Here is a 27,022-nt window from a genome sequence, read left to right as displayed (position 1 = left end):
AAAACACCAGATTGTTGATCACCAGATATTTAATTTTTCTGGCCATAGCAACTCATGAATCTGTTTACAATGGCAGAAATGAGTGGCAATCTGCACTGCTAGGACTGCTGACCTTGAAGAAATCTAGATCCTATGAAGTACTGATATATTTCAGAAGATAACAAATTATATTTACTATGTTAAGCACTGTTAGTACTTAAGGTTTTTAGAAATGTAGGCTGTAATACCTTAAAAAGTAGACGATCAAACATAAAATGGGTTATTAGTCTATCCTTTAATTTATTTTTTTCCACAAGAAGAATAATCCATAATATTTAGTTAACTTGAATTCAGAAACAAATTCCTCTAAAGGAAAATGGAAAACTTTTAGGGAAAATTCTGAACATTGATAGGATCTTTTCATTTCATTGATGATTGGCAACATTTTTTTGTTGTGGGTTGTTCAAAAGCCAACTATATCCAAATCTAATAAATGTTGGGAAGATCTGACCAATGAAATACTGTATAATGATTTCAATTTCATTCATTCTTTCAATAAGCAATAATCAGGTTCTTTGTGAATGCATTGCATATTATTCTTTTGATTGAAGAGATGTGAAATTTAATGAAAACAGAACACAATATTGTGTTTATCAAGCCAGAGGCATCAGGAACAACATAAATAGGTGCTTCATATTTTTCACAGTGAAGTGTGCAAATCTTGCCCCAGTGTAATCTATTTATGCTTATGATTCCAATGCTGTTACTTCTATTTCCAAAAAGCTGCTTCATCACATCCCCTGCTGATGGTGCCACTGTAAAATTCCAGGTAATGAGATAAGAGGCACGCTTGAGTTCTTCCCATGCCAAGAAGAGGAAAATTAATTTTAAATGCTAAAAAGATGAGACTACTGGTGCAGACGGTCACTAAGCACTACCAGCTGCTCTATAGTATTAGAGTTTGGAAACAGGACCTTGTTTAAAAACACCACCACATAACCGTGGGACATACTATCAGACTGTAGTAGGATCTGGAGACACTAAGACCTTGCCTAATCACACTAAAGAGCTGGGTTCTTTGGCAAAAATACTGACAATTCAAGTTGTGTTGACAGCACTGGTCTCCATATTTACTTAACATATGGGGAATTCTGTTATAAAAGGACAATAAAGGATTTGATTATTATTAATGGGAAAGGCTTCCAAAAATGCAGTTTTATTGAGATTTTAAGCAAATTGATTTGAAGCAGTTTGTGGAAGTGAAGTTCTAAGATGGGATGATGTCTTGTGGTGGGTGTGGGGTATGAGAAAGACAATCCTTCCAAATTAAAATAATATGGGAAATATCAGAGAAATATGCAATGATGATTAAATACTTTAAAAGTATGCTCTATATTTACATAGAATCCTAGAGCTTGAAATTAATTTAGTGCAAACCTTTAGCCCTAGGGTCACAAAGTTTTTAGTAGCAGAATAAGGACTCCTAATTCTCGATTCCCTAATCTTCTAGTTCTGTAACATGAAAAGTGAATAGAAAGTAGTACATATAGTAAGTCCTTGAAGAGTTAAAAGGAAGGAGAAATCTCTAGTGGACTGGCAGGAAAGATGGGGGAAGGCTTCAAGGACCTGAGATATCCTTAAAGGATGGGTAGGACCTGGACTGATAGAAAGGAAGGCAGAATGACATTTTAGGAGGAAGAGTAATTTAAACATTGATTCACAGTGATAGGAATGCATAAGGCATGTTTATGGGGGATTCAATAACATTGGTAACATATATTAATTCTTTTGAGTTTTACAAAGTGTTTTTCTTAAAATAGCTCTGGGAGATTAAGTAGTGAAAATATTTTTATTAAGCTCCTTTTACAGGTGAGAAGACTGAAGCTCAAAGGTAACAATATGAAGTATTCCACACCAAATGTTAGGTAACCTGGAAGGACTGTCTTAAAGAAAATAAGGACAAACTATTATGTGCTTGTTAATTAATTAGATAGTAAATTTTGAGAGCAGTGACCATTCTTACATAACATTATTTTACATAGGCCCTATGTACATAACAACGTAAGCTGTTCACTGCTCACTGGTTAGTCAATGAAGACAGAGAAGTAGAATTCTAAAGCTGGAGAGTACCTCAGAAAACACTCACTTTGGGGCTAGTAAGGATGTTTGGTCATGCATGTTCATCAGCTTAGTCCTCAGTTTATGGGAGAGGAGGACATACTAATGGTCCCTAAATTTAGCCAGACTGCCAAGGTAGCTATTCTGCAGTCTTTTTCTGGAACATAGTACAAAGAAAAGAATGCAGGAGGTTTCCACAGAAAGGATGGTTCTTTGTGACTAATATAATTTCTCATAACAAAGAAAATCTAAGAGGGTAGCTTAACTGCCTGCACTGCTAGAGGTGTGTTACAAAGAAACTGGGGGCAGTGGGTGGGTAACTCGAAGGCAAACCTGCTGGAGCATGCCACAGACTCTATAGCTGCCATCTCGATTCATTTGGTGACCACTGTATTTTCTCTCAGTGTGGCCATACAGAGATGAGAGTGCATATTCCCTTGTTATAAGTGACATCAATTGGTTTTTAAAAATTAGGTTTTAAAGAAATTTTTAGAAATTAGACTTAGCCTTTAGGAAGGGGTATTTATGAAAATGTCAATATATACTCCCCCAAACCAATTAATGATACATTCTCCTACATTGTCCAGAGGAAAGGGGCCTCGGGCCTAGACATCTGACAGAGGGGGTACCTTATGCTTCTGACTGCTAAAAGGGATTTCTTTTCCTTCATAGAGTACTCTTGAAGGTCCTTTTAGGGATGGGAGCCCTGAAGCTGCCATTATTCAGTGTGTCTAGCTTGTCCTAACCCTCCAAATTCAGGAACTGTATCAACTGTTCTAGAACCATTGCTAGGACTAGGATGTCAATAAAATCATCTGACTTTGTGAAGTCCATAAGGGCCTCCTTGGGAGGGGTATAGAAAATAAAAGGGAAGGAAGAAGGGTCAAGACCAAGGACAGATATCTTCTCCTTCCCACATATCCTTGTTTTTTTTTTGTTAGTTTTTTGCAAGGCAAATGGGGTTAAGTGGCTTGCCCAAAGTCACACAGCTAGGCAATTATTAAGTGTCTGAGACCAGATTTGAACCCAGGTGCTCCTGACTACAAGGCCGATGCTTTATCCACTACGCCACCTAGCTGCCCCTCACATATTCTTCTTAAGGACTTGGCTGGAACGGCACTCTCTTCTCTGAACTGCAAGACATTTAAAAGACTGATTCCCAATTAGCTTGATTTGTGTTATATGTGTCCCAATAGTTCCTGACCAAGTCTCTTAACCAATCTGAACAAAATTCTCTTCACAACTGATTAAGATGCCTTTACTTGATTGACAGATCAATTTGACAGGTCATGTTGACATCTAGCTTGCACCTTTTACTGATTCAATGGAGATATGTTCACATTTGATAAAGATATCAAGGCTAAGGGAAAACAGGGTAAATTGATCTATTGAATCAATCAGTCCAGTCTATTCCTGGGTCTTGCAAGCTTTTAGTGTAGAAAGGTAGTATTTTCTAAACCAAAAAGAATGAATAAGTAGGAAGTCTTGCCCACATAATCCTCCCTTAACTGAATTTTCTTGATCAACACTGTCTAAATTCTATCCAGTAGAATACATCTTGGTAGGTGATTAGCAAACATGGCTGGCCTAAACTGTAAAGCCAACCTTCCACTTTCCTTTGCATGACATAGTTCTGGTCCAAGTTGATCTTAACTGGTTGTTCAAATTGGCCATCTCAGCTTTATCAGCCAAAAGCAGCTTATCACTGTTTTTGAAAGGAACGTCCCTATGACCACTGGTATCACTTTAAAACTGTAAAATGTGGAAAACCATTCTCAAGGGCTCCAGTTGCCTATTTAGAGAAAAGAAAATCATAGGGAATATTTTTGACTGAAAATATAAAAAGTACAAAAACAGAATAGAGACACAAGGTGTAGAAATTCTGGGGGTGGAGAGGGGGCGTATAAAATGAAGAAGAAAGCACCTAAAATAGAAGCTAAGGGAAGCCATAAAATAAAGTGATTCTCAACAAAGCAGAAGAATGCAGTAATTACCTTGGGAGGATTGAAGCTTGAAGAAAATAATATAAACATTCAAGACTTAAAAGCAGGAGGAGGAAAGCATTCTAAATTCAGAGACTTTCTCTTTAAATTCAAGGTGATTGGTTACCATGCTTTGAAAGTCCTTTATTGCATTTTAGATGAGTAATAATAATAATACTTGTGATTTATTGAACATCTTTAAGCCAATGATTCCAAAGTACTTTGGAAATACATAGTGACAGAGATTTTCTTTTAACATATGGAGAGACATAGAAATCAAGTTCAGTGATTCAGTGACTTATTCAATGTTACAGTTAATCCATATTGATGCTTGAAATGGCAATTCAAGTTCTTTGCTATCTAGTATGGGCACATACCATACCCCCATATTAAATGACTCATTGTCTTCTTTGTAAAGACAAAGATAAATTCATTGTAGATGAAGACAGAGAAGTAGAATCTTAAAACATTAACTATGAACTCTGGAATATGGTTACAATTCATGGCTGTGGTATCTTAAAAATATAAAAAGAAACCTGAAGAACATTACATTTTTATTTTGTTTTGCCTTTTTTTTTAAATTTGGTTTTGATTTTTGCAAGGCAATGGGTTTAAGTGACTTACCCAAGTTCACACAGCTAGATAATTAGTAAATTTCTGAGTCAGGATTTGAACTCATATCCTCCTGGCTCTAGGACCAGTACTCTATCCATTGCGCTACCTAGCTACCCCAGAACATTAAATTTTAAAAACGTTCCTTAAGAATATTAAAGGAAATTTAACACATTACTCAAAAACAGATAAATTTTTATAAAGAAAGTCAATTTATAGTGAAAATGTTATATTTCATGTTTAGAATCCCCTGGTCTAAAGAATCTGTGGTTTTCTAGAAGAGTAAACCACAGACAGTCCAAAGTGAGACAATTCCTTTGTCACCACATAGGCAGTAAACATTGATTAAGTCCCTACTAAGATACAGATATCATGCGAAGTCCTGGGGATACAAAAAGGGGCAAACTCACTAATAATCTAACAGGCCTCCCTGTTTCCAGACATTCTCTCCTCCAAACCACTCTGCACTTTAAACAACAATAAGGTGCCTAATGAATTGTATGACTCAGTTCCTTAAAAAGCTACAGTGGGTTGACCCCAAATAATTTTAAAATTGCTCAATTTGGGTTTCTAAGACCCTTTTTTGTCTCCAATTTTACCTTTCCAACCTTATCTTCAACCATTTCCATGATAGTTTCATTTCAGTGAATCTGAATTAGCTGCTATTCTTTGCACATGTTGTGTATCTTCTTGCCATTATGACTTTGTTCATGTCTTTCTTTTGCTTAGTCATTATGCTTCATACTATATGCTTCAGTCAGTATGCTTCTGTCATTATGCTTCTCCCTTCTGCTTCTGAAAACTATCTTCTGTCATTGTTGATCCCAGAACCTTCATTTCAAGGAAGGGCCTGAACTTGTCATCCTTAACTCTGTGAATTTATGCTCTCTCAGTTACCTTCCTGTCTCTTTCTAATATGATTTTCATGTCCAATAGAATGTAAGCTGATTTGAGGGTAGGGACTGTCCTCCTTTTGCTTCTTTTTTTTTGTATAGTTTTCTAAGCTTGGTACCTAGCATAAATATTTGTTAACTTGTATTTGTTCTTTTTGGAAAGCTCTCCCCTGCATTCCCTCCAATCTTAAGAATCTGAAAGAATTCTCTTCCGCCATGTAATATTTCTGGTGCCCCCTCCAAAAGTGACCTGTCCTTCTTCTTTATGTCTTTTGTGCCATGCTAATATCATGCTGCCATGTTTTGTGGTCATCTATAAATATCTCTTATCTTTAATAGAGTAAAAGTTCCTTGAGAGCAGGGGCTTGAGGACAGGTACATTTCTGCATATCCCAATATGACCACACAAAACTTTAGAAATAGAAAGCATTCAACAAATGTTTGTTGAAGGGATTAAAGAAAGTCCTTCTGAAGCTATATTTCAAATGGGCATAAGATCTGGAACTGGGAGAGACCTCAGAAACCATGAAGTCCAATTCCTTCAATTTACCTCATCTTAGTGAGGTACAGGGAAGGAACAAAACATGATTTATAAAATCTCCTCTTGTATAACAAATGCAGATCAGGCTAAAGCTATAATTAGTTTTTTTTTTAATTTTCAATTTTTGCATAAGAGACAAGCAGTAATAATTGTACCTTCAAATCAACTTAAAGCAGAGGTAATGATAGAGACCCTGGAACAGAACTTGGAAGTCACAAAGTAAGAGCATGAAGGAAAAGGGAGAGAAGAAGCTACCATTTGGCAGCTTTCTGTTTTAACTCATTATTCTTCCTAATTAAATGCTAACCTCAGTTGTTCCTATATTGCTAAAGAATAAAAATGGTGGCAGCACCCTCCAAGTTTCAGTACCCTGTGCCAAAGCTCTGTCTTCCCTGCTATAGTTATGGCTTTCAATGGAAACTTGAGAATTATATTCTAATTTACACTTTGCCACTAGCTAGTTGTATAGTTGTATGTCCTTAGAAATTCTATAATCTCTCTAGGTCTCAGTTTCTACATCTGAAAAATGAGAGGATTTGGACTAATTGGTCTCTAAGGTTCCTTTTAACAGATAGACATCTATATCCAGATAGAGAAATCAATCCTATTTATTCAAGGTGGAAGATATTAATTCAGAAATTGGTAGGGGGAATGAATATTTCAAAATATTACCTAGCCACAGCATACTATTTGAATATTCTATCTGACCCTCATTTGCTTGATATACTAAGGGGAAGTGTATCATATAATTCTAGTTCTTTCTCCTTGAATACATTTATGTATATAACTAAACAGGATTTTAAAAAATCCAACAATAGATCTGAATTTTGTATGATCTAAGCCCCTTACTATAAGCTATTTATTGTTTTATTACTTCTGTATTTTAAGGATTTGTGATTTCATTGATGTAATTTCATTCTTTTGCTGGTGCTGATCTTTAAGCCTCTGTAGATGGTTAATAAGTTGCTATGACCAAAATAAATTAATCTCCAATTTTCAAGTAATCAAGTAATCAAGTAATGAATTTAGTCATTCTGTTCTCTAGATGACAGATATACATACAATCTGATGTCAAGTCTAGACTCCAAGCTTGACTTTGAGCAGATAATGGAATAGCTAACCAATTCCTGTAGCTGCTGAGGAAGGCAGGGTTTTTGTAACAGATTTGGTTTGTTAAATGCTTTAAATTCAGGTATAGTTAGGGAAACATAAGGAAACTAGGAACTAGTGCCAAAGTCTATGGAGTTCTGGTCCTCTAGTAAGTAAACTCTTCTATATTCAAAGTTTTAAGCTTTTAAGTTCTTGATGTGCCAGGAAGTTCTCTACAAATATTAATACCAGAGCTGTAGCTGATTGTGGGTAGAGGCAATTCCTATAACTGGGAGTTCTCTATAGGGAAAATAAAAAAAGCAAGCATTTAAGAATAGTAGACAAAATATGAGATTATCATGACATCAAACTCAAACCATGCAAAATTTTTCAAATCAAATAAGTCCCTACCACAGTAAGCTCCAGTCCATACCATATGAGGATGAGATGAAGGTAAGTAGGAATGTTCATGCTGGAGAAGAAAAGACTTGAGGGGGTTGATATGATATCTGTGTTCAGATGTCTGGAGGGGGAATCAGACTTATTCTTTTTTGGCTCCAGATGGCAAGACTGGGAGGAGTGATGATGATGATCTAGCAAAGGAGAAATAATCAGAAAGGGAGGAAAAGAATTGGGAATGCCTAGGAAACTCATAGAATCTAAGAGAGGAGAGAATATCCAGGATGAGGGAAGATTAAAAGCATTAAAAGCCACACCAAGGTTATATATATAGGATGAGAATTGAGAAAAAATGATAATAGTTGTGATGATATTCAACTTGTTGACTTTTGTTTTACTTTATAGTGTCTAAGACACTTGATCAAACTAGGGGATATTTATAATTAGACATCAAAAGTAATGTCATGGAATACTATGAGTTGATCTCATGACTATAGGAGAATATGTCTAAATGTGTCTATGCACATATATATCTATATATGATCCGTATTTAGCAATATTAATTTACTTATATTCATCAGTAAAGAAGGAGGAGGACACTCATAGCTACAAAATTCTAAGAAACAAGACTATCCTTATACACCTAGGAAATGCATTGCAGCAGTTAAAAGTTTTGGTGGCCCTCCCACAGATCCTGAATCCAGTCCTTTTTTTCATATCATCATACTTATTCTACTTTACCCTTCTGCAGGTGATTTGAAGTGGGACAACTGTAAAACAAGGTGGGCCAAAAAAAATGTTAAGAAACCCTAAAACACTACTTAAGATATTATAAAATGACTTGGATGTTTGGGGGAAATAATGTTCATATTTCAATTTGGGGGGGAATGAGATAAGGGGGGATTCAAACAGCACTTCAGCAGAACATGGAAGAGAGTTGGAGAGTCCCCTTCAGGCAAGCTAACTACTAGTAGAGTATCTACAATTACAAACTATTCATCATGAATTAATCTTTTTTATTCCCTTTTGTCCATGGGGAACACATAATTGCCAGGAGTTTATTTTGAAATAGGAAAGACTCTACCAAAGTGTTTGATAGCAAGATTTTTTTCCCCTCTAAACCCTGACTTTCTATTATTTCTACTTTACTCTCTAATTTATTTATAAGTGGACACCTCTGCTTGCAACCACTCCAGCTCTCTTCTAATGTGGAAGCAAGTACAAACTCTGAAGAACTGAACCACATACTAAATAGCTCATTTGCTAAATCAAGATTTAAAAGAAAACACTACATAGAAATATATCAGAGTCCTTCACATTACTCCTGCCACAATTTTCAAATCGCCATGACTTGAATGTTAAGTAAAGTTCTTTTAAAAAGAGAAAAGGAATAGAGTTAAGTCCAAGGTAAACTATTATTTTACAAATAATCTCACTAGAGGAATATTTACTGAAATAACTAGTTAAATTCTTGGTTTCAGTTAGCCATTTGAATTTCCAAAAATTAAATATTAGGTAAGTGCATAAAACAGAAAAACTGCCTTGATTTTGGTGGTGCCAGTTACAGTCATGGGATCAGCTCATAGCATTCCATTACATGTTACTTTTGGTGGCTAGTTCTAAGCATCCACCAGGCAGAATTTAATAAACTTTTAATTTAATGAACTCCACATAGTTCCTTACTATTCTTCCTTTCCTTAGTTTACCCCTAGCTACTCAAAACATAAGTACTTTTTGGTAATGGACAAGCTAAAAACCATAGACGGCTACTTTAATGATTTATTTTAGGCAACACACCATTTCATTTGAATTGTTACCTTTCAACCCCAATCTTCTTCTGCTCTAAACCTGTTAAAATTTAAACCTGGATGATTCCAACTATGTAATTTTTCTGCTTCTTTTCCCAGACTTTATGGGTAAAAATCACAAAATCAAATTGATTCCATTCATTATACATTTATGGTGTAAAATCTCAGCTGGGTTCTCACTGCTACTCAGCAAAACTATTCTACTCTTAACTGAATCTCTACTATGGTCAGTAAATATTCCAAACCTTTCATCTCACCTTTAGACTAAATGAAAACCTTTGTCCCATACTTCCTACTTCATTGTAGAGATTACTATTATTCAAAGGATACTGCTTCAACTCTCCTCCTCTAACACACAAAATGCAATAATAACTCATTTCCTCTATTTTGATTTGTTTTTCTCTCATTCTTAGTAATTTGGTACATTCTTTCATATTGCTAATATCCTTCAATTCTTTTTGAAAACTGTTTATATCCTTTGCCCACTTTTCTACTGATGTATGGATTTTGTTCTTACACATTTCTTATACATCTTGAATACTCACTCCTTTTCAGAGATATTTGATGCAGTTTTTTCCCTAGCAACTTCCTTTTTGAATATATTAGATACATTATTTGTGGAAAAGATTTTCAATTTCATATAATAAAATTATTAATTTTATTTTTTGTTATTACATCTTCCTTTTAAGAATTAATTTCCTATCCATAGATGTGAAATGTATATGATCTGTTTCTTTTCTAAGTTTTTTATGGAGTGATTTCATTTTTAATTTGTTCTGGAATATAGTGTAAATTATTGGTCTGTGTTTAATTTTCCAATTTTCCAGTAGTTCATCAAATGGGAGTTCTCTCATAGATAATATATGTTTTACGGTTTATTGAACATTGGACTATTGTGTTCCATTATTTATTTTTTAATGATCATTATTTCTTATTTAATATCTTATCTAATATGTTCGACTGATTTCTTTGTTAATTTTTTTAAATCATTAAATACAAAATACTTCTGATGATTGCTTCTTTATCATATAGTTTGGACATGGGGAGGTAAAGGTAAGAGCTATGATTTCACTCATATAAGAAACTCCTAAAAGGGAATTCCTTTTACCAATGTATAATAGCAACTATCTTGGAATTTATAGTTGCCTGTGGCATTGAGAGGTAAAGAGACTAGGTCAGGGTCATATAACCAGTATATGTAAGGGGCTAGACTCAAAGCCAAGTCTTTTCGATCCCAAGGCCATCTCTCTATCCACCATGCCATTCTACTCCTTGCAGTCTGGGACAAAGGCAAAAATGAAATAGTTTACAGGTTTCAAGGGGCTTATAGTCTTTTGTTAAAAGAGTAATATGTAGATATAAGCATAAGTTATTTTGAGTAGGGTGAGAACACAAACAATTGGGACAATCCAGAAAAGCTTTATGTACAAGGTTGTACTTGAACTGAACCTTGAGGAAAATCAAGAATTCTAAGAGGAACTAAAAGAAGTGGAACATTCCAGGCATTGGGAAAGGCTTGTACCCCAAAGAATGATGTTAAGTTGGAACATGGATAGCTTAGAGATTTATAATATGAAATTAAATGTGGAAAGGCAGATTATCACACTGTGATGAGTTTTAAATTTCAGGTTGAGGAATTTTATCTTAGAAGAAAGAGTCACTGAAGATTTTTGAGCAGAAAATTTGACATGAAAATTATTTTTGCATCTCATATGGAGCCTGAATTGGAGAGAAGAGATCCATGAAGTTAAAACATAATTTGGAGATCCTTGCAGAGGCTATCGCTTACTAAGTTTGTCTGATGATTGAGACCTTTCACAAAATGGTGCTATTCTATAGTTTCAAAAATACTACCTTCAAAAGAGATAACCAAAGTATGATGGGGTCTTAGGAGGTGATGGGATCACCATTTCACATAAGGGAACAAAGATTAAAAGGGGTTAAATGACTAATTATTGTGGACACAGCATAGTGTGAAGTACAGAAGCCATGATTAGTGCATTGTGTGGGTAATATATCACATTGGTCTGGAAAAAGACTTGCAGTCTTCTCTCATTCTCTGGGGTAAATAGAAGAAATCTAGGTTGATGTTTTGTAAATCTAATTTGCTCTACTATTTTGTAGCACTAATTCTCTTGAAAGAAAGGAGAGCCAGGGAGTCATATGAGATTTCACTGTAATAGAACAGTTTGGTTTTGGAAGTCCTGGAGAGCCTTCCCAACTATTTCAATTTTACTTTATTTCATATGTGATTCTGAAATAATCTTGTGGGCCAGACCTTGTTGTAAGTTGTCTCTTGTGTTGGACACAAAACACGAAAGGGTGTGGTCAATGATGCCAAATTCCTTTAAAACACCTCAGTCTCCATTTTTCAAAGATGGGCTGATGTCAGAGATTATCTAATTTCTGGCTTCTCCCCCAGAATAGCATGTAACTTCTTAAATAGGTAGGGTACATTCTCATTAGGTTACATCACTAGGCAAGGTTGGGGATAGTAGCTTGCTTATTTTCTCTCTGTTCCTCTTTCTGAAAGTTCTTACATCTCTAGAGGACAAATTGCCAGATCTCCCTGGGGGTGCTTTAATACCATTCTACTGCCTAGGCAGCATAGTTCCTGGAAATCTAGAGACATGGGGGGGGAGATCTGGAGTCAACTGAGTCTACCCAGATTGACAGAACCTTCATGAGAAGGTAACTTGAACATCTTCTCATAGACAAAGTTTGTATAAATCAGGAACTCTGTTCTATTCTGTTGTAATGAGGAAAGAATGAACATAAGTAGAACATTTGAGGGAAAAGTAACAAAATCTAAAATTAAAACCTATTGAGGGAAAATTTTGGTGTTGGACATGAAAAATTACAGTCTTACAGGAGAGCAGAGATCTTCACAAAGCGATACTAGGGGAAGATTTTCAGTTAGAGCTTTAGTTTAGACTTATACATAATTTGTATAATCCTAGGAAAATTAGGCTAACACAAATCTAGGTTGCTTTATATTGAGACTATATCATTAGCAGCCCTTCTCAAAATTCCATTTGGGTAGCTTTGCCATTTCATTTTGTTCCATGTTGACCAGAAACAAATACACATGCGTTTGAAACCTGCAAAAGTCTAAATTCTGTGGCAGCTTTTGTAAAAACAACGGAAACTTTCGTAAAAACAGCTTTAAACATTGTGCTTGCCAAGTCCAAACAATGTGCCAACTCTGTGAAAGCTGCAGGTTTTATGCTCACTGAAAGTTATGGAACCTGGAGTCTTCTGACAGTCACTACAAACCATTTAAAATAGGAGAATGATTATAATTCTATTAATTACTTCTGAAATTTTTTTCAATTTCAGAGTGAAATAATAGCTTTCATAATTTTCTCAATCAGTTGATATTTTGAAGGGTCTAAAGCATGAGATTTAGAGCTGCATTGTATATATTAGCTTATTATATGAAATTAGTACAGCATATTATCCTTTAAAGAATACTGACTTTGAAACCCACAGACCCCAATTCAAGTTCCAGCTCAGCTGACTTATTAGTTTAGCTGCATAGCTTTGAACCAATCACTTGATCTCTCTGTACCTCAGCTTCCTTTTCTGTAAAATGGGAGGATTATTCTAGATAATATCACAGGTTCCTTGAATTTACATTTTGTGGCCTTAGGATTCTATAGAGGTTAAATATTACTGAGGAATAAGAAAGATATTAACTAGAAACCCCTGCCCTTTTCTAATTGAGACTGCTTGACATTTGTTAATCATGACAAAGGAATTATGTGGGAATTACATTGCTAACCACACTATCCCCCACTTCTGAATCCCTAACTTAGTTCTCTCCTATGCATTTTTTTATTGCTTGCCCCCAACCTTTATTGTATCACTTTGAAAAGCAGCATAAACAATAAAAGGTCTTGTTATGTATCTTCTATAAACTTTTTAAGTTCAAGAGTTTTGTGGGCCTATGACCTATCATCATTGAGGACTGCAATCCTTCCATGCCTCCTGATCCTCTGAAACTGCAGGATATGAATATCAAAAAAATAGCATTTAATAATTATACTTTTGCCCATTTTCATTTTTTTGCCCCAAAATTCAATTATTTTTTATTACTTATAGGACAATCCATGTGTAACAACACAATTTTAAGGAAAATTACAGACATGATCATTTCTTCCTTAAAGTAGGGAAAAAAAGTTATCCCAAAAAAGTAGGTAAGCAGAATTCTAGAATAATGGTTTAGAAGTTGTATAAGAATCATTTAGATTTTAAAATATTCTAGAGAAAAATAATTTTACATTTTTTTATTACTCATCCAGTCACTGAACAGCAACCTAAACAAAAGTCACAAGATGCACTGTTTAGCTTTATCATTGCTGTTTTTAAAAAGACTTCACTGTGACTTCTTTTTTGCTTATTTATGTCATCTGTTATCACAATCTCTACCTCCCCTCCCATGATGGGAAAAATACTCTGTAAGTGTTAAAGGACTATCTATATAAAATTGGGCTATTATTGTTATAAGAGAATCCTAAGTATTGAGGGGAATTGCTACCTATTTCAAGTTATTATTAGCCCAGGGAAGGCCCAATTTGGAACTACAGGGTTTCAGGAAATATGATAACTGTAGGTTTGTTTTTTTTCCCCAGTAAGTCAGCTTTTGGCTATTGTAGGAATTAGCTTCACTGCTACAGAAATTTGTCACAGTTTATTTTTGAAGTATAATACTGGGTAGTTATTTCCCTTATCTGGGATTGGTCTTCTCATTGATGGAGAATTTAATATAATTGTCAACTAATTTGTAGGCAGCCAGGTGATATAGTAGGTAGAAGCACTGAATTTGGAGTCAAGAAGACCCGAGTTCATATCCTGCATCAGACATTAAGCTATCATTCTGATATCCAGGGGACCCTCTCAGGCTCAGTTATCTCATTTGTAAAATGGGGTTTAGATAATACTGACTAGGTGGTGCAGTGGATAGAGGGCCCAGGACTGGAGGCAGGAAGACTCATCTTTGTGAGATCAAATCTATCTTTAATCACAACTATGTGACCCTGGGCAAGTCAGTTAACCATCTTTGCCTCAGTTTCCTCATTTGTAAATGGGGAAAGTTGGAGAAGACGACAGTAAGCCACTCCATAATCTTTGCCAAAAAAACCTCCAAATGGGGTCACAAAGAGTCAGACACTACTGAAATGGCTGAATTACAACAAAAAATATAGTTTTTGTGAGGATCAAATGAGATAATGCACGATGCTTTGTAAACATTAAAGTACTATATAAATGTCAGATGTTATTGTTATTATCTTAATTATCAAACATTTTCCTTTGAGCACTTGTTGGTCTGGAGATGCCAGAGAATAACTTAGCTGTGGTGGTGAACATAGTTGTGAAGGTTAAAAAAAACATTTTGTCATAGGTTTATCTGTTCTTTATTTTCTTGTAGACAGAGTTAAAGTGACCTGAATCTTACTGCTTTATCAAGTGTGAGGGTGGATGATGGTAGAAGAGAATTGAAAAAGAGGATGTATAAGTGAGCAATAAGCAAGGAACTTGGTTATATAAGCTCAGCACTTTCAGGGCAGTACTCTGCATTTCACCCATAAAGCCAAAGGCTTTTTTCATTCACTTTCTAAACCACTTCCAATTTTTGTGCTTAACAGATAAACCTCCATACAAACTTCACTATAAATTCTTCCAGGGCTTGAGTGTAGCCTGCTGTGGATTCAATCTTGTATTGTAACACAGACCTTTACAAATCCCTCTCATTTTGAGTTTATATCTAGCATTACTCAAATTCATGTCTATGAAATTGTTAAGGCAAATTCTACAATCCTTTCCCCATAATTTGAAGTTCCAAATATGTACGTATTTTATTTTAACACTGAAGAGTTTCACACTAAAGATAGAGATACAATGTTAATAATAATTATAACAGTTTAAATGGCTTCTGGGAACTTAAATTTAAGGAGATAATTTATTTTTGAAAGGTATTAGAGCAGTCAATAGGGTGGTAACATTCTCAAGTTACTTTTCTAGAAGCATTAATTATTTCATTGTAACAATGCAGATGAGTTAACATTTGTCTTGGTTTGCCATCTGTAACATGGGGTTAATAATACTTTTAAAACTTAGCATACATTTTAAGATAGCTGGGATTATATCTAAGAAAAGTTCTCAGTACAATAATATGGGGAGATAGGGAGGGAATTATAGCCCAGATGCGCAACTATTGAATCAGCTTTGAGATTTGATCCCATGTGTGAAGTGACAGAAAGGATGCTATTTCAGTAAAGATAGTATTCAGGTTGTCCTGGCTCTTACCTTCCTATCCCTCACTCACCTCTAAGGATGCCCACATTGTTCTGGAAGAAGGAGGATAAAAATACCTCAGAAGTGAGATACCTATGATTTAAAAAACACAGAGACCAATCATCCCTTTGCTCTGCCTTGCATTAGTGTTGGGATAGAGTTGGGGTTACACGTGTCTAGTATGAAATATATGACTGTGGGTTTCCTTCTTAAGGATACAAGTTTAATTTTATAATTTAACAAACATATAGTCATATTTTCTTCAAACTTCTGTGAACCCATTATTATAGGAACTTCCATCTGATTATGCAGATTGCAACCCATCTACTTCTTCTAATTCCACCATATGTTCTATCTAAGGAGTCAACCCACTACCTGGGAATCTTCTACTAGGTCTCAAAACATTACATGGCTAGCAATACAGTATTTGAGTTGCCCATTCAATCCCTTACTCTCACCACAGGCCTAGCCCATCCTCTTCCCCTATTATACATTGCTTTAATGACATAGTTTATCCTTCCTTATCTGTAAAATTCATTGTTGTGAATATATTATAGATGAGAGTATTTAAGTGATCTATTATTTTTATTCCTCAGAGCCATCTAAGTGACACTGGACTTTTTGCTACTCATCACAGAAGATGCTATACCTTCTGATTCTGGGCATTTTCAGTAGCTATTCTCTGTGGGAGAATTCTCACTCTCTAATATCTGTCCCTAAAGCCTTTCCCAGCAGTCCTTCATGCCACTGCCTTCCTTCTGAGATTATTTCCAGTTTATCCCATCTATACCTTGTTTGTATTTAGTTGTTTGCATGATATCTCAAATTAGACTGAAAGCTTGTTAAAGGCAGAGGTTTTGCTTTTTACCCTTATTTGGATTGTTAAGATATTCAAAGACAACATATTCCTAAAGACAATATAAGACCCAGCAAGCCGGCTATGCCCAGAGCTTATTATAACATCAGTCCTTTACACTCATTCCCTGGCAAATTTTATTGCTTTGATCCAGCACCAGATGTTCACTGATAAGTGTTTAGATTTGTTGGAGTTCCCCTTTTTCCCAGGGATCTGGGAACATATTATGACAGAAAGACATCCACCACACCTTCTGACATGCTCACAGTTTCTTGTAACTGACTGCTATATGAACCGAACCAAGTACTGCACTCCTACCAGCTACTACCATTATGCTAACTCTGGTCTGTACCCTACTGAACAATCACAAGGTCAAACCACCCTTATGCAAGATCCTCATGACTTACAGACTGTTCCCACAAGACTCAAGAAAACCTGAATTGTCCCCAAAATGCCTGCATGTATGTATATGCTGTGGGAATTGTTTAAGGATGATTGCATTATAGTCCAGCTCCTTTTGGTTTTATAAGAATATATTTAAGAATAATTCCTTACTCCCCCTTCCTTCTCAGGGAGGGATACCTCACTTGCAAATGTTTTCCTCACTCAGAAATTGAACTTCTTTGAATCCTCACTCTTCTGTCTCTAGCCTTCTTTGTTCAGCTCCCACCATCCATGGGATTAGGGAATGTTTTGAGTCTGTTTGACACTATTATTTTTTGTTCAGTATAGATACTAAATTGACAGTAAGTGTTTCATAAATTTGTTAACTTGGCTTCTAAAATCTGTAGCTATATAACATGACCAGAAGATTATCTGAACTAAAGAAATGAGTTTCTGCTTGAAAGATGCTTGAAGCCATTAAAAAATTGTACACTTTCCTAAAGGCAACTGAGCTTGCATTCTTCTTTCTATTCAATTATTGACCCAATAAAAGTATTTGTTCAATATATATATATATATATATATATATATATATATATATATATATATATATATATATGTTAAGACCTATGGTGTCCATCCAACTTCACATGATAGTGTGGAAAAATAGATATTCTTTATCCATTTGTTTTTTCCTGTGGACAGTTAAACAAAAGTCTTGAATAACTACGAATTCCATTTAGAGGCCTTTGGATTAGCATCAGGATTGAGGCAAGCATGAGTGTTGAAATATAGTAGCCTAACTAACCATAGGGAATATTTTCAATTTGAATTCTATCTTCCATGATACTTTCAAAAACTTTTGAACATGAATGTTTTATCTTGTGTTTGAAATGAACTATTCAGGGAATTTGTGAAAATTGTCTTTGTTATTGTGCCTATCAAGGATTATTTTATTATATTTATGGCCAACTATGTGACTATAAAGATGAAATCTCCTGAAGAATATTGTTTGTAGGAACCTAAATGTCCCTTCTCTTATTATCATTAAGGATATCCAGGATATAGCAACAATTTGGTTGAAAATTAATTTTTTATTTAATATTTATTTATTATATTTTAGTAGTTATTGATATCCCTTTTATCACCCTTTTCTAGTGGTAAATTATTATTTCCACCCCCAAATATTTACAATCTTCTGCTCTTTAAGGAATAAAGCAAAAAAAATTTGAAGCATTTGCTATGTCCCAGAAATAGGGCTCATGGAGAGTTAGATACAGTTGAAAAACAACTGAATAACAACATATAAATATGAAATCTTTAGAAAGTAACCATGAGAATCAATTCCTCACTGACTACAAAGGTGTGTTATATCCAGCACAAATCTTTTCTGAGTATATATTTAGTCCTATCTTTTTTATTTAAAGATTATTTTTACTTCCTTAAGTAGTATATTAGGATCTATAATGTCAAAACTCCAAATATATTTTCCTTTTGTCAATGGAGAAAATAATTTAAGTCTTGACATATCTACATTTTCATTCTGTTTACTGTCTCCCAGTTTCATTCTTATATATTGCTGGGGTAATCTGACTCAGACTCAGTTGTCTATAAATTATCTTTTTCTCATCACTTCTTTTCACTGTTTTAAAAGGTAATATTGTCCACAACTTTCTCCATTCTTCTCTGTGAAAATATTGAAGCTAAGTTTGTATTATAAATTGACGCTTCTCTCTCTCCACTTGACAAAGTCATCAAGTATTAGCTGGTTGAAGTATTTTCTAAGCTCCACCAATCTCCATGCTTTAGCAATTGAATCACATCATAGTAAATTATGATAATCCATTGTGGCTGTCTGTTCCTTTATCCATTTCCCATTTTTCAGGGTCAAAGTTTGTTTATAAAAATCAACTTAGAATTGCTTTAATTGTACAATATATCTCCTCATTTCTATTTTCTTTTAATTTCATATTTTGAGTTTTGCATTAACAAATGGATTGTTTTTTCAGATTGTTGATTTTAAAATGAATACTACATAGTGACCTGTAACTGAAATTTCCTATCTTGTAATATATATTCAATATATTTTTGTAATTATTTGTTGTTCAGCATTTCCACTGTCTCCCAACTTTGTTTTTTAAGAACGTATTCATATATATATATATATATACATATATATATATATATATATATGTATGTATATAAAGTGTTCTAAAAGTGTTAAAGTAGTTTCAAGCAATTAAAATTTAAATAGCTTTAAAATTCACCTTTAATGACTTAGAACTTTATTAAGACTTTTGGTACTAAGGCACATTTTTTAAGATTTTACTTCTCTCCTGTATATATCGACTTCTGCACTGAAGTTTTAGGATGTTTAAATACATATTTTCATTTGTAGACCATTATAAAATTCCTTATATAAGTTTTAACCCATTATTCTTTATAACAGTTTTGGTACACCTAAGTGTATATTTAATAAATATTTGGTTAATCAAATTTTATATTTTTCTTGTTTTCCCCTCAACCCCGTGTTCAACAGGACAACTACAGTACAAGCTGAGGAATTGTCTGATAAAATTATGTTTCACCTGACAAAACCAATTCCACCAATTCTTTTATTTGCCTTTACAAGGAAATCCTGCAAACTCTCCTTCCATCTGGCTGCAATTTCCTTACATCTTATATTTCATCTAAACTAAGGATGTCAATATTGACATAATTATTTCCTTCATAAATCAACTGATTGATTTTTGGACAAAGATTTACTAACGACAGTTAAGTTAATGGTTACAAATAATCTAAAAAATTATGTGATTCTTATCAACTTATATCCCTTTTCTGCCATTACACAAAGGTCACTTAGAGAGGCAGAGGGGGAACTCTACAGAATTAGAATTTTGTTTTTTTTTTATGAGTTGCTATAAACAAGGAATTTATACAAATTACCCACTTATATTATTAAAGAGTACTTTTTAGGGAAATGTATAGAGCAATTGATCCTTATATCTATGTTTTTGGATAGCAGTATGACTTTAACTACTTATATTATTTGAATTGTCATGAATTCATTCAATAATCACAGTACTTCATTATGAGAGAAGCAATTAAAAGTTCTACTCCAATTAGTCACTGTTGTGTATAGATAACTCACAATTTTGGAAGTGATGTCAGTAGGACAAAGCTCTGGGAGCAAATAGTCTATCTAGAATTCAAAACAATCTATAAGTTCAAGAACAAATCTAGCTAATTTCAGAGAGTTTACTAGGTGTTTACAGATATATGTGTATATATGTATAGTGTATAAATAAATGTAACATATAATATAATATATATCTTAAACATATTATAAACACACACATTGATTCAGTTGTTTCAGTCATATCCAACTCTTCAAGACCCCAAATTGGTTTTTCTTAGCAAAATTACTGGAGTGATTTGCCTTTCTTTTCTCTAGTTTATTTTACAGATAAGGAAATTGAGACATATGGGATTTTGTGACTTGCTTAGGGTAACATAGCTACTAAATTTAAGGCTGGACTTGAACTTTGGATGAGAGAGATGAGATGGTGCATAACCTCAGTGGGATTTTTTTTGTTACCCCCCCCCCACACACACACATACACATTCTAGCTGCAACTGTAGTAAACCTTTCTTGTATAAGAATCACAAAAATCTAAGTACTGAAAAAGTCTCCAGATACATATAATTAAACCCATGGCTGACCAAAACATCCCAAACAGATAATTATCTGTATTCCACTTGATGTCTCCAGTGATAGGAAACCACTGAGTGTTGTGGCAGCCTATTTTACTTGTGGATATGTCTGACCATTGGAGCCAAGAAAAGTATTTTGAATTTCTTTTTCACAAGAACATATGAACATAGTGCTCATGTCTCTCATATGAGATTCTTATGCTTACCTTTCTAATCCCAAGTTTAACTATTTCAACAAATCCCCATATGAATTCATCCTTTACTCCCTTAGTCACCTGCTTCTAGATATGGTCCAGCTTTTCAATGACCTTCTTAATACGCGGCACTCTGAATTGTACATTATGTTCCAGTTGCAATTCAGTCAGTGGAGAGTCAAGTCATCTTATAATTTCATCTAAATTTGTTCTGGACACTGCCTTCCACAATGCAGTCTGGCACAGCAACCAGAGTACATGGTATAGTGGATTGAGTTCTGGGCCTCGAGTCAAGAAGACTTGAGTTCAATTCCCACCTCAGAGACTTAGTAGTTGTATGACCTTGGACAAATCATTTAGTTTCTATTTGCTTCATTTTCCTCATCTGTAAAATGGGAATAATAGTAATAATAGCTCCTATCTTGAAGGAAATGAGGATCAAATGAGATAATATCTGTAAAGGACTTAGCACGGGTTAGGCATTATATAAATACTAGTTATCATCATCATCATCATGATCATCATTATGCCACCTTGTTAAAGTTGGAGATTACTAGAAGGCAGAGCTTGTTTCAGTCAAAAAGTATATAATAGCCACATCTCCCACATCTTAAATTTGTGAAATTAATATTTTTAAACTGAATGAATTTTTGCTTTTAATCCCTATTAAATATCATCTTATTTCAGCATGATATTGTCCTAATCTATCAAGATCTTTTAGGATCTTGACTGTCAAAAAAGATAAGTGTGTCTTCATCTAAATCACTGATAAAAATATTGAATAACAGAGAACCAAGACAGAACCTTGGAGCATTTCATGAGATACTCTTTTCCAAGATGACATAACCCATCAATTATTGCTCTTGGGTAATTTATCTACTTTCAAATCTATCTAACTGAACTATAATTTAGCCAACATTCCTCTATTTTGTTCACCAATCACTCTCTTCAATACCATGCTTACAGCATGACTCAGTCTCCTAGTTCTTTGGGAAAACTAAAGCCATCCAACATCATATTTTCCATTTTTCAATATTTCTCAGAAGCATCATCCTATCTATTTTCGCTACCTTTGAAGTCACAGAAGAAACATTCATGCCTCACAAAGTTTAATCTTTCTCCCTGTATCTTTGATCCTGTTCCTTTCAACTTCTCCCAGGATCTTGCTCCAGGAGCTTTTCCCTCTCACATTATACATTCTCTCTCCTTCTCCAATGGCTCATTTCATTCTGCCTACATGCATGCAGGATCCTGTTTCCTCGATTCTAAAAGATCTTATCCTTATTTCAAATCACCTCTCATTACCACTATATCTTTCTCTTTTTACTGATCAACTTCTGGAATAACTTGTCTATATATAAAGTTTCCATTTCTTTATTACTCACTCTTTGCTCCACCCACTTTCCAAATTGTTTCTGAATTAACCACTCCCCTGAAATTCTCATCAATGTTCACCAAATTTAGTGATCATTTAAAAAATACTCATCCTCCTTAAATTTTGTGCAATAACTGATAAAAGTAGACACTTGTATCTAACCTAAAGGACCTTTACTCTAGGGAATATGTTTTTTATGTGATTAAGAAACCATTTTCATTTCCTTGGTTCTCCTTTCTACATAGGATAGGATTTAGAGCTACATATAATGTTGAGAATTATCTAATTAAACCCTTCAATTTAGAGTTGAGACATCAGATCCAGAAAGCTTATAAGACTTATCTAAATTCACTCAAGTGGTAAAGAACAGCATTGGTTTCAAAAACAGACCATGTTTTTGTTGTTTGCTTGTTGTTTTTTTTTTTTTTTTGCAAGGCAAATGGGGTTAAGTGTCTCGCCCAAGGCCACAGAGCTAGGTAATTATTAAATGTCTGAGGCTGGATTTGAACTCAGGTACTCCTGACTCCAGGGATGGTTCTCTATTCATTGCGCCACCTAGCTGCCCCTTAGACCATGTCTTTTCCAGTACAACATGCTGCCACTCTTTCCCCATGCCTTCTCTGCTGCCATCCCTAGCTTTTCTTGGTTTTCTTTTCCTATACTTTCTTCTTTGGCAATTTCATAAACTCCTACTTCTATGAAGATGTATGGAGATTTAAATTTCATCTCTAGACCAGACCTTTCTTCTGAAATTTAGAGCCATGTCCTCAATTGCTTATAGGACATGTGTATGTCCCAGAATCACCCCAAACTCAATTATTTCCAGTACTCTGCTACTTATCTTTCCTTTTAAATGTGGTACTTATCTTTCTTTTTAAATCTGCTTCCCTTTTTGGACTTAACTATTTTATATGAGGTACCACCATCCAACCTGTTGCCCAAGTTCAAAAGTTTGCTATTTTTTTTTACTATTCTTTTTCTTGCTTTACATATATATATATTCAATTATCAAATCTAGTTGATGATACCACTGCAATACTGATTATTTATGGTCCATCCTCTTTATTCCCACTTTCACCTAGTACAGGTCTTTGATGAATATTGCAGTAGTCTCATAAGAAGCCTTTTCACTTCTATTCTTTCCTATCTTTCTCTTCTCTTCTCACCTCACTTCTTTCCTCTCCATTTCTCTCTTTTTCTCTTCCCTTCAATTCATCTATTATCAGTTTAATTTCTCATATGCATAGTACTAAACTGAAAATTTCCCCTAATTCACTTTAGCCATTGGAACACTTTAAAGAGAAGGTAGAACCTGAGATGAGCCTTGAAGTAAGTCAAGGATCTGAGAGGCAGTGATGAAGAAGGAGTAGAATACAAGTGAGCATGGTCCAAGTAAGGCTGACGATGGGATACTAAGCCCAGGAAATAGGTAATTGTAGAAGATCATGGAGTTCACGAGAGGAGTCTGGAAATAAATTTTGAAAGGTATTTTGGGACCAGATTGTAGAAAGTCTAAAGTTAATGAGCCAATGAAGGTTTTTGAGCATTATACTGACAACATTCTAGAAAATGTTTGAACATATATGTGGACAATAATTGGAAAATAGGAAATTTCTGGGAGAAGGTAGAACCAATAGAAGGCTACTCCATCTGTTCATTCAAAAGATAAAGAGAATCTAAACTCTGAGTGAACCCACAAATGGAGAAAAGCAAATAAATATGAAAGAAGAGGAGGTTGGATTCAGTAAAATTTGATAACTAATTGGATATGAAGAGTGAGGGAGAAAGAAGAGTTAAGAATAAATATGAAATTGTTAATTTGTGTGATTGAAAGAATGGTGAGGCCCTCAGTAGACAGAAGACACTAACTAGTTCTGCTTAGCTGTATAGATGGGGACTAGAAATAATGGGTAAAAATTGCAAATAGGTAATTTAGTCTTGATAGAAAGAAAAACTTCTTACAGATACAACTATCTAAAAGTAGAATGGAAGTGAAGAGGAAGTATGTTCACACTCACTGGAGCCAGGAAAGACCAGGTGACAATTTGTCAGGTAGGTTGTAAAAATAATTCTTTTTTGGTATGGGTCCCTTCCAAGTCTGAAATTCTTTGAATTTTAGTGAACATTTAAGAAGTAAGATCAACTGAAATGAAATCTCAATTGGAACATGAGTCACTATTACATGCCTTTTGCTATCAACATGGTCAAATGATGTCTCCCAAACATAATAAGAATACACAATAAAAACCTAGTATGAGATTGGTTTTAATTCTTTCCTCCCAAAGCAGCATTGTAAAGGGATTCTGTTGTGTATCATATTTATCAAAAAATATTTTCCAAACTTTATTGACAAGATTTTTGATGAGAAAAATATAATTTTGAAAATTATTTTTTACAGACTATATTTGCCACTGTAAGATGCAAAAGATTATTGTTCATTTATATCTTATTAGATGCTTCCCTCTCTTCCATAACATTGTTCATCTGGCCTACACTTCATGCTCGAGTCATGCAGATTAGAGTTGACTCTCAATTACACAAAGTCTTTCTCCAAAGATGACAGTCCAAATACAGTAGAGATAAAATACATCAAGGTTTAAAATAGGTCCGTTCAGCCCCAGTGCCGCTTCATCATGAAATGATATAATTCACTGATGCCTCTGCCTAGCCTAACATATGTTCTATTCACAGCCCGCGTCACTCTTCATTTGTAATTATTTCCTTTTTTTTTTTTTACCCCATCTTGTAATACTTTGCTTGGTTGAAGACAAATACTGAAAGGCAAAAGAGTATTATCATATGATGACCTGTTCCAGGGTGTTAAACCCCTGTCAAGGTTTGATTTTAACATGGGGTATTGATGACAGTACATCAATTCAGGCATCATGTCCTGAATTAGACTATATTAATTATCACTTGAGTGCAGTATGCATGAAAATGCTGTTTCATTGACTAAAAGGATTTGACTGAATAAAAATCCATTTCTCATCTGGTTGCTTATGGATAAAGACATTCTTTCTCTTTGCCTTGGACTGTTCTTTATTAAATATGATTTTTATAAGATTGTATGAATAAATTGTCTCACTCAAAAATGGATCTAGGCATTTTTTAACAAAGAAAATTAAATGGATTGTCTACTGTTGGCAACTATTTAACAATGTATTTACACTTAATAGTTTAGGCAGATTATTTATAACAAATGCTGACAAAAACAAAGTTATTTGTATCCTTTGTGAAAAAGGAAAATTTCAAAAAGGTATGTTTCTGGCTGAAAGGAAATAGAATTTATCACTTTTAAAATTATATTCAGGTGGCAAAAATGCATTAAACCTTAACTTAAATGACTTAACTGTCATTTAAAAATGCACTGTAATTTAAAGGTAAAATTAAGATTACTTTCAGATTTAAAAGAATTCAATCTTTCTCTCTCTCTTCCTCCCTTTCTCAGAATTAACATTACATAAAATTTAAATCACTGCTAAAACTGGCTTTACTAGTTTACTCACCTTTCTACAAAGTTGTTCAATTTTCTCATCTATAAAATAAACAGCTATGCACTCTTTTTATATTTTACATGCTTACAAACTTCAAAAGAGTTCATGTCAATTTTCACTATTTTATTTGTCAAAAAACATGTTGAAAACAACTACTACACCAAGCAAAAAGCACACTAAATTTCATCTGATATCGATATTTACTGGTAAAGTATAATATTACCACTTCACAAATTTCATTCCCAAGTGAAAGTTAGCAAATTACAAAAGGATGAGGCTAGGGCAAATATTCTGAGCAAAGTCTACTAAACCTATAGAAAGTTTTTTTTTTTTTGCTTTTGTTTTTGTTTTGCTTAAACCTATATCTCTCCTTGCATTCAGATCTATATGGGCTGATTAACTGTCATAGGATCTCCAACAGTTGTGTGATGTTGTCTCTTGGTCATCAAAGATCAACATGTAGCAAAATTTTAATACTTTTATTGTTTACAGACAGGAAATCTTTCCCTTAGACAACATGCCTCTTATCTGACTGATAGGTCTGTGGCTCTTAATGGCAACAAAAAAGGTTAAAAGGTTTTAAAATACCTCCTATTTCACCTAAAATGTGCTTTGCTGTATTGCCTCTGGATTATCCAAAACACATGACTACTAATACAAAGAAATGCTTTATTGAGCACATTTATTCAACTTTTAATCACTTTCTTTTCCACAACAAAGGAAGACTATGAATAAAATTAAAATGGCTTTTAAAAAAGTTTTTAAAGTAGTTTCTAGAGAACTAGGAAGAGTAGGAAAAGGGTTGATACTAAAATTTAAAAAGAAGATAAATATTGTTTCTGAATACTTAGAAATATATAACATAGATGGACCTGGTCATTCAATTTGATTTCACTCAACAATCATGAATTAAGTACCTATACTTACAAGGCTCTGTGTTATGTAATAAATGACCTGAATCTTGGGTATATCATAATAGTGCTCCCATTATGAAGTACAGAGTGGGCTTCCTGTTCATAGTTACATTGTAAGTGGCAAGCTAAAACTGTACTATGACTGATTTCCTTCTCAATTTACCCTAGAATCCATTTTGAACCTCATTACCAGAGACATAACTAGCAATTTTGGCATGTAGCAAGAGCTATAATTTATATTAATCCTTCCCTTAAATAAACTTTTAAAGATAAATTTAATTGGGAAGGGGGTGGGGGAAGAGAGGAATACCTGGAGCAACAGGTTGCTAGCAGAAAAAAGTCTGGCTCAGCATGCTGAGGCTATTACTTGGAA

The 27,022-nt window shown here is 34.2% G+C and overlaps 1 protein-coding gene across 4 annotated transcripts in view; it reads right to left on the bottom strand.

Annotated features, from left to right (window-relative positions):
* KIAA0825 (KIAA0825 ortholog) overlaps nt 1-27,022 on the bottom strand; it is a 547,976-nt gene that overhangs the window by 153,862 nt on the left and 367,092 nt on the right. Inside the window, exon 20 of one of the 4 annotated variants that reach the window (XM_074206876.1) lies at nt 15,750-15,811. The exons of the other annotated variants lie outside the window; for them this stretch is intronic. Coding sequence (XP_074062977.1) covers nt 15,750-15,811 — 62 coding nt within the window. The remainder of the gene's footprint in view (nt 1-15,749; nt 15,812-27,022) is intronic. 4 annotated transcript variants of the gene reach the window in all.

Source organism: Macrotis lagotis, chromosome X (assembly GCF_037893015.1).
Source record: "Macrotis lagotis isolate mMagLag1 chromosome X, bilby.v1.9.chrom.fasta, whole genome shotgun sequence".
In the NCBI taxonomy this organism is placed as follows: domain Eukaryota; kingdom Metazoa; phylum Chordata; class Mammalia; order Peramelemorphia; family Peramelidae; genus Macrotis; species Macrotis lagotis.
Note: the sequence above shows the minus strand (reverse complement) of the source record. Positions and strands in the feature narration are given on the sequence as shown.